Source organism: Dryas octopetala, chromosome 4, assembly GCF_963921425.1.
Source record: "Dryas octopetala chromosome 4, drDryOcto1.1, whole genome shotgun sequence".
NCBI classification, from domain to species: Eukaryota; Viridiplantae; Streptophyta; class Magnoliopsida; order Rosales; family Rosaceae; genus Dryas; species Dryas octopetala.
In genome coordinates, this window is record NC_141369.1 from 19,452,880 (window position 1) to 19,460,198 (window position 7,319).

At 37.5% G+C, this 7,319-nt stretch overlaps 1 protein-coding gene and 1 non-coding gene across 2 annotated transcripts; both read right to left on the reverse strand.

Moving 5' to 3' along the window:
* Window positions 1–4,585: 4,585 nt before the first annotated feature.
* Window positions 4,586–4,673, reverse strand: LOC147287769 (small nucleolar RNA Z102/R77). The gene has a single exon (XR_015122185.1). It is a non-coding gene; the product is annotated as a small nucleolar RNA Z102/R77 (small nucleolar RNA).
* Window positions 4,674–4,904: 231 nt separating this feature from the next.
* Window positions 4,905–6,522, reverse strand: LOC147287770 (Ribosomal protein L1p/L10e family). The gene has a single exon (XM_086241144.1). It carries the CDS (start codon window positions 6,419–6,421, stop codon window positions 5,039–5,041), a length of 1,383 nt encoding a protein of 460 aa, XP_086097270.1. The 5' UTR covers window positions 6,422–6,522; the 3' UTR covers window positions 4,905–5,038.
* Between the last annotated feature and the right edge of the window lie 797 nt (window positions 6,523–7,319).

Genomic DNA, 7,319 nt, shown 5'->3' on the forward strand with positions numbered 1-7,319 from the left:
CATGCCTTTCGAACGACTAGAGACCCCAGAGGCATAAATTGAACAGCAACACCGGTGGTCTGTATTTTTTAGATACTCCTTTATATCTTCTTGTTTAATTTCTGGTAGGGCATTTGCTTAGATGTCCTCATCCGGCAAGACCCTGATCACAACTTTTACTTGGCATCAGAAAAATAGTCAGGACAACATTTATGGTGAAGGAAGCTAGTTTGTCGCTTTGCCACAACTTAAAGTTACAAAAGGAAGCCACCGCATTGGAATTTCAATAATGAATATTCTAAAGATTGAGTGAACTCACGAGTATCAAGTGCAACCAGTGCAGGCATGTATAGTAGAGAAGACCACATACACCACCAGCAAATTAAACCTGTCACCAGCTCTGAATTCTGAAATAAGTTCATGTTCCGAAAGCTTTTGACAACTCGGGCATTACCCGCGGAGTCAACATCTAACTTTCTTTGTGGCTCATTTATTATGAATAAAAAACAAGAGATTTTGACCAATCTTCCATCATGCTTTTGCTTCTGTATCTGTAAGAACTTTTTGCCTTCACCAACTTGCAAACAGTTAGAGAACAGGGGAGGACCAACCTACACATAATCTTCTGATGTCTACAGATCTCTGACCTCTACCTGTGTGATCTAGTTTCAATTCCCACTGCCCTCTCAAACACATACTCAAATTAACCTTTTGTCAAGTGGTTGTTGTAGATCTGACTTTTCAATTAGTGAATAGGTTACTACTCCGACAGTACGAATATAAATGCCTGGCAAACCCCACCCCAGTCTATAATTTTTCCATTTCATATTCCTTCCTTTCTGTTTCATCTTTAATCTGCTAGGATGTCTCCAGTCTTCAACTTAAATTTTTGCAACTACAATCTCCCTTTAGAAAAGATGAAAACTGGGCTTTCCAACTCTGTTCCATGATGGGACTTTTTTTGGCCACAACTCAAAATTGAAATTAATATTACAAAAATAACAGGTACAGTAAAGATCGATGAATCCGATTACAAGAACTCAGATTGGGAAAAGAAAACTAAGATTTCTTCACGATGAATCAGATGCAAATATGCAATGTAGTAGATACAATTACAATATCAGCTAATAGAATGATTATAGAGTTGTAAAGCAACTGTTACAATCCAAAATATGTCAAGATTTGTGAATCCTATTACAAGAAACATCAAATAATAACATTTTTGAAATACTCAGCGGACCAATAGCTTCATTCCCTACTCCACTTACTACTTATCGGTTTATGTAGTCCAGCAGTGCTGTATGGAGTGGTGATTTCACTCCTGTATGTAACTTGAACCAAACAAAGTCCATAGAGCAAGCATCACCACTACCTCTGGCATTGAAAACAAAAGAATAGAGTAAGAGGAAAGTTTCAATCACCATCAAAAGAAAAAAATTATCGCCTCAAATTTAACGAAAGCACAATCTGCAGCCCATATAACAGTCAAAAAGCCATATGGTCTCAAACCGACTTTTGACTTAAGAGGGGAGCAATGATACCTTGGAGACAATACAAAAATTCTCATCAAAAACACAAAGGAAGATCATTGTTTGCGCAAAGCAGCATGCATCTCAAACATAACAACCAGAGTTTTCTGTGAAATAACACTGAGGTTTGCAAGATTCATATACCAGATTTGTGACCATCTATTTTCTCACATTCAACTCTAAACAGTGGAGTAACATTGTTCTTAATAAGTATCAGTTTTCAACTCTTAGAATGTTTGGTAAAAAAAAGCAGGGCCATGAGTCGAAGCCTATCACCAGCTTCAACTTTCTGTTTCGCTTGGAACCTAGTCATAGGCTTTTTATCACTTTCTTCAGCCCAAGATTCAATAATCACTTCCATTCAACCATTCTTATCGATCAAACCACTATTTACCCTAATATCAAATCCAGGAATGTTTACATGTATTATTCTCCACTACTATTATGGGCAAGGTAACTGATTCTAGTCTTAACAATTATTCTCACTATATGACTTATTCAAAACTTAACCAGCACATGCTTAATTCATTAGGCTTACCGAAAATAATCATAATAATACTAATCCTTAAAGTAGGCTTCTCTAATGTAATAAGAATACCCAGGAGGTGGCCGGCAGTTCCTTAGCAGACATATATCTCTTCCCTTTCAACATAACATTTTCAATTTTGCAGATTTGTATCAGATGTCCTTGGTGCATATATTAATTTCCGTTGCTCCTAACCTTGATTTCAGATCACTCAGAGACAATAACTGGAGGCAAAGTTTGTAAAAGGGCCCAATCACATGCTTTGATGTGAGTAGATGAAAAAGGGTCCTCTGGCTTTGTAAGAATTCATTAAGCAAGGCCTTTATGTTGCCTAAATTATTTGCGCCTTCAACTCTGGAATAGCATGTCATAGAATTTTGTATTGAATAATAAAGGAGCCATAATCACATTGGCATTATGCTCATTAGCTTTTATTGTACATTAGATAGGCAACATCCACAAAATGTATAGTTTACCAGAACTGAACATTGTTCAACATTCAGTAGGATTATCAAAATTACCTAACCACATACCCATATGGAACAAGAGAGAAACTTGCTGGAAATGTAAATTCTAAAAGAACTAAAAAAAGTGAAACTTTCATTCTTCCTTTTGAAAAATAAAAGACAAAGGGTAAGAGGAATCATCATTTGTGACCCAGAGAATGAAACCCATTACTCAATCGAAGCCATGTGCACCAATGTGACCAAATTCAAGTTCATGAATATGCATCTTGGATGATGCAACCCAAAACAACAACAAAAGACAATAACAAACCAAAATAAACAAAACAAAACTGAGTATTAACTGAAAAACAGAAGCCCAAAAGGGATGAGGACTGAAACCCAGAAACGAAAAGGGAGGGTAGCAGTAGTTACCTTGAGGAGTGGAAACAACTTTCTAATAAGATGTGCCTCCAAGAGAAGGAAGAAGACCCATCACCATCAGAATTAGATTGGGTTGGAGTTGCAGGTACCATGTAGAGCATATGCATAATTTAGCCCTACCGTTGATTTTTTTTTTTTTTTTTTTTTCCTTTTCACTTTCACTGCTTTGATACCCTCTCTCAATCTCTATCTTTCTATCTCTCTCACTGGTCTGGTGAGCGTTTGTGTTTCTATGCTGTGTCTGTGGTTTTAAGGAGGGTTTTAGGATTTGCACGAATTACGAGGAGCGTAAACTTTGACTATTCTTCTCTCCTCCCCCTCCCGCCAAATTTTCTTGTCGGTTGCCTTCAGCTTCAGTCCAGTCCAGTCCACAGTTCTCAGTGCAGTTCAGTCCACAGTTCTGAGTTCACTCGGACCACTTCACTTTCTTATCCTTTTTTTCTTTCGATGTTTTTTTTTCTTTCCTTTCCTTTCATTTTCTGTTATTACATCTTTGGTAAATCAATTGTAAAAGAGAAACAACGGGAGTTCATAATTAAATTGATAATCTAATCTCTGTTGTCTGTTGAGCAAAGACAATTAAAAATTCCATTTTTCTTACAGTGGAATTGCGATGGGAGATTGGAGTTAAAACTAAACGGGGACTTTTAAGGTTTGTAAAAATAAATAACTTCACTTTACATCATGCCAAATCCAACTCCAAAACCACTAAAAGAAACATTTTCTAATGCCCACATTTTTGTTTATTTTGGTGATATGCGACATGTCATATGTAAGCCTTATAAACTGAAACTTGGGCAAAAGGCACGTTACACTTGTGGTTAACCTGTGCCCTATGTTGAAAAAGGTCTCTCACAAGCAGGCAAAGGCCATGGGATCAAAGTGTTAAAAGAGTAGATTTCTCATCCCAAAACTTATAGAATGGAAAGTACCAGGGGGTAGGGGTTTGGGTATTTTCTTCAAAAATTGCTAAAAGAAATAACGGTGCTCAGAGTGGAGTTCTGCAACAGCCGCAAGGTAGACCTAGAACAACAACAAAACTCTACTAATAAACATGGTATATTGACCAAGATACTCCCCTAAATGCATTCTACAATTATTCTAATAGTTAAGGTAGCTTTTTATTGTAAATTAGAATACACTATATACCCTAAACCCTTTTCTGTTATCTTGCATATTGCAGCATATTAAGAATAATAGTTGTTTTTGTACCTTGCAAAGTGTATGGCTTATCCTTCTCTTAAACTACTAACTCCGCAAAACACCAACAATTACAGGATCCATTCATATATTTATGGAGATGAAAAGAAAATCAAAAATCAGGACATCAAATTAACCTGTCTCACCAATAAAGATTCATAATACACAGAACAATACTAGTATTAGTCATCAAAAACCAAAGAATTCAGATTTCAGAATTCAACATTGTTCAGCATTCAGTAGGATTATCAAAATTACCTAAGCACATACCCCTATGGAACAAAGGGAGAAAGTTGCTGTAAATATAAATTTTAAAAGGAACAAAGAAAGCGGAACTTTCATTTTTGGGTGTCAGTCAAGATTTCTAACATTCTGATTGAAGCAGATAAACGGGGGGAGACGATTACACAAGCCAAAACTCAAAATGACAATAAAAATAAAAAAAACAAAATGCTACAAATTGAGAGTGATCAGATAGAGCTAATACATAGATGCCATCATGACGGCAATCAAACCAATAAGGAAACAAAGTTCACAATCATCATCTCAATTCTCAGTCCTCAAAATTTTCTCATTTTTCAAACGAACAGAAATTACAAGATGGGTTTTGATCAAAACAGAAAAACAGTTCAAAATACCAATTTCATTTATAAAGCAAACACAGCGCAATATGTGATGTTAGGAGAATGATCTGATTGAGCTAATACCATAACTTCAGCTTATAAAAAAAATAAAAAAAGAAGTAGAAAAAGAAAGAGAAATCATCATTTGGTACCCAGAGAATGAAAAACTCATTATCATAACTTCAATAACACAGTAAAATACTAAACAATCAAAATTCTGGCAGACAATTCAATATCGACAGCCATACTTGCTCGGGCAAAGACTGTCTATCGCCTGTAGCATGCCATGCTGAATTACTCTGTTGATTTCTTACTAATCTTAGCCTTCTTCAGCTTTGCTTCTCCACTCTTCCTCTTCTCCTTCTTTCCAACAGACTCTTCACCTTTGATAGACAAATCATCTAATTTCTTCTTCACAACATCTTTTTTTTTCTCTTTCGCGTGACCGTGACCCTGACAGCACCCATCTTTCTTATGCTTGACCGTGACAGCACCTTCCTCTTTCGCCTTAGCCGATATCTTCAACCGTTTCTCACCATTAACCTCACCCACAACCTTTTCCCCATTCAATTTATCATCTTCATCTTTAGCCGACTTCTTCGACCGTTTCTCACCATCAAACTCACCAACAACCTTTTCTTTCTTCCTCTTCTTCTTCCCCAATTCACCACTACCCAGTTGGTCATTCTCACTCTGCTTAACTTCCTTAATATCACCATCATCACCTAATTCACCCTCATCAAGCACCTCACCAACATTGCTATCCATATACCTCACTTCATGAATCCTTCCCTTCTTCTTACCCACTTTTTCAGTCTTCACATCCTTATTCTCACGACTAACAACATCTTTGGCTTCCTGCTCAGCTTCCTCATTCTCCTTAGCTCCCTCAACCTGCAATGTCGCATCCGGCACCGCCTGATATATCGGCAGCGCAAGCGACTCCAACAGCTTCAAGTGAAAGGACCTCACATCCCCCCACTTCTTGGGCACAATCTCCACAATCCCATTAATCGCCGCGACCACATTCTCCACAATCTCCTCAACGCTCATCGACGCCTTCGCCACCCTCACAACGCTACACGTCCCGGTGCTCAAGAAAAACAACGCCGACCCGCATGCCTTATGAATCTGCTCCTTCCAATTCTTGTGCTGCAAGTCCACCGGCACCGGAATCCTTTTCTTCTTGAAAAACTCCTTCCCTAACAACCTCGGAAGCAGCGGCACGATCCGCTTGTCAGCCAAAAACATATCATACGAATAAAGCAGCTTCCTTTTAGCCTCAAAGGGTCGGTAATCGGACTTAAGCTTCGAAAGCTTCAAGATTTTCGAGACGGGTATGTTCTCGGCCTTAATCTTCTTCTGAATGTCGTCCTTGGTGAGCTTGGACTTGGGTCTGTCGTCGTATATCAAGCAGAGCTCGGTGAGCTGGTTATGGAGGGTATTTGGGAGAGCGATTTTGTGGGCGTTTACGCGACCCTTTGGTGGGATTTTCTTGAGGGTGAGAACAAGGTAGGTGAACTCGTCGGAGTCTAGGAGATCGGGTTTCTGGGTCTGCAACTTGGAGCTTCGCCATTTGAGGAGAGCTTCGATGGCTTTGCGCACCGTCTTGGGGCTCACTCTGGTGGGTGTTGTTGTGGAATCTGGAGGAGATGGGGCGGTGGTGGCTACGGCCATGGAGTCAGAGATAGAATAACAAAAGGGGTCGGCCTGAGGCTTAGGGTTTAGGGCAGAGTGAGAGAGAAGCGATCGCAGAAAAAGAGATTGGGGTTTTAGGGTTTTGCGAAGAGAGTGAAGACTGGAGTAGGGGCTGGAAATTGTAAGGTTGATTAGGGTTGGGCTGCTGAATTGGGCCAATTGGGCTTGATTCTTCTTCAGGGCCTCCATTAAGAAAAAAAAAAAAAAAAACCAAATAAGATTAACTAGAGTTAAGAAAAAGAATTCATAGTATGCACCATAGAATTAAATTTTAAAAATTTTCTCGAAATTTCGAATTCATTTTTTTCAGGTTTCAAAATATTACTGCATTGAATTATCGAAATTTTGTTAAAAGTTTCAATTGTTTTAGTTTAAATTTTCAACAAAATAAAAAATTCTTTCGAAATTTTTCATATTTTTAAACCCTTGAAATTCGAAATTTAATTCCTTAATATGTAGCCAAAAGTTATAATTAGAATTTCTTAAAAAACAAAGTTACAATTAGAATTAGGCATGAACAAGTTGAGAACTTCAAAATTTCGTAGATATACAGGCCCAAAAACCATAAGAGTAGAAACAAAAAGTTGAGAACATAAAAATTTTGTAATGATATACAGGAAAAGAAAATCAACAAAACTTTAAATAAAAAAAGAGAAAACACCAAAAGTAATACAATGACATAGGAAAGGATTGAAAAATGATGAGTTACCTAAGACTTAAGTGACTAAGATGAAACGAATGAGAGGTTTAATTTTATTTTTGAACTATCGTTCTTTTAGCCGTTTGGAAGAAAAAAAAACATTGAGAGAAGCCAAATCCAATGTTCTAATATATTATTGGAAATATTAGAAAGGTAACATCACCATTCATTAATTCC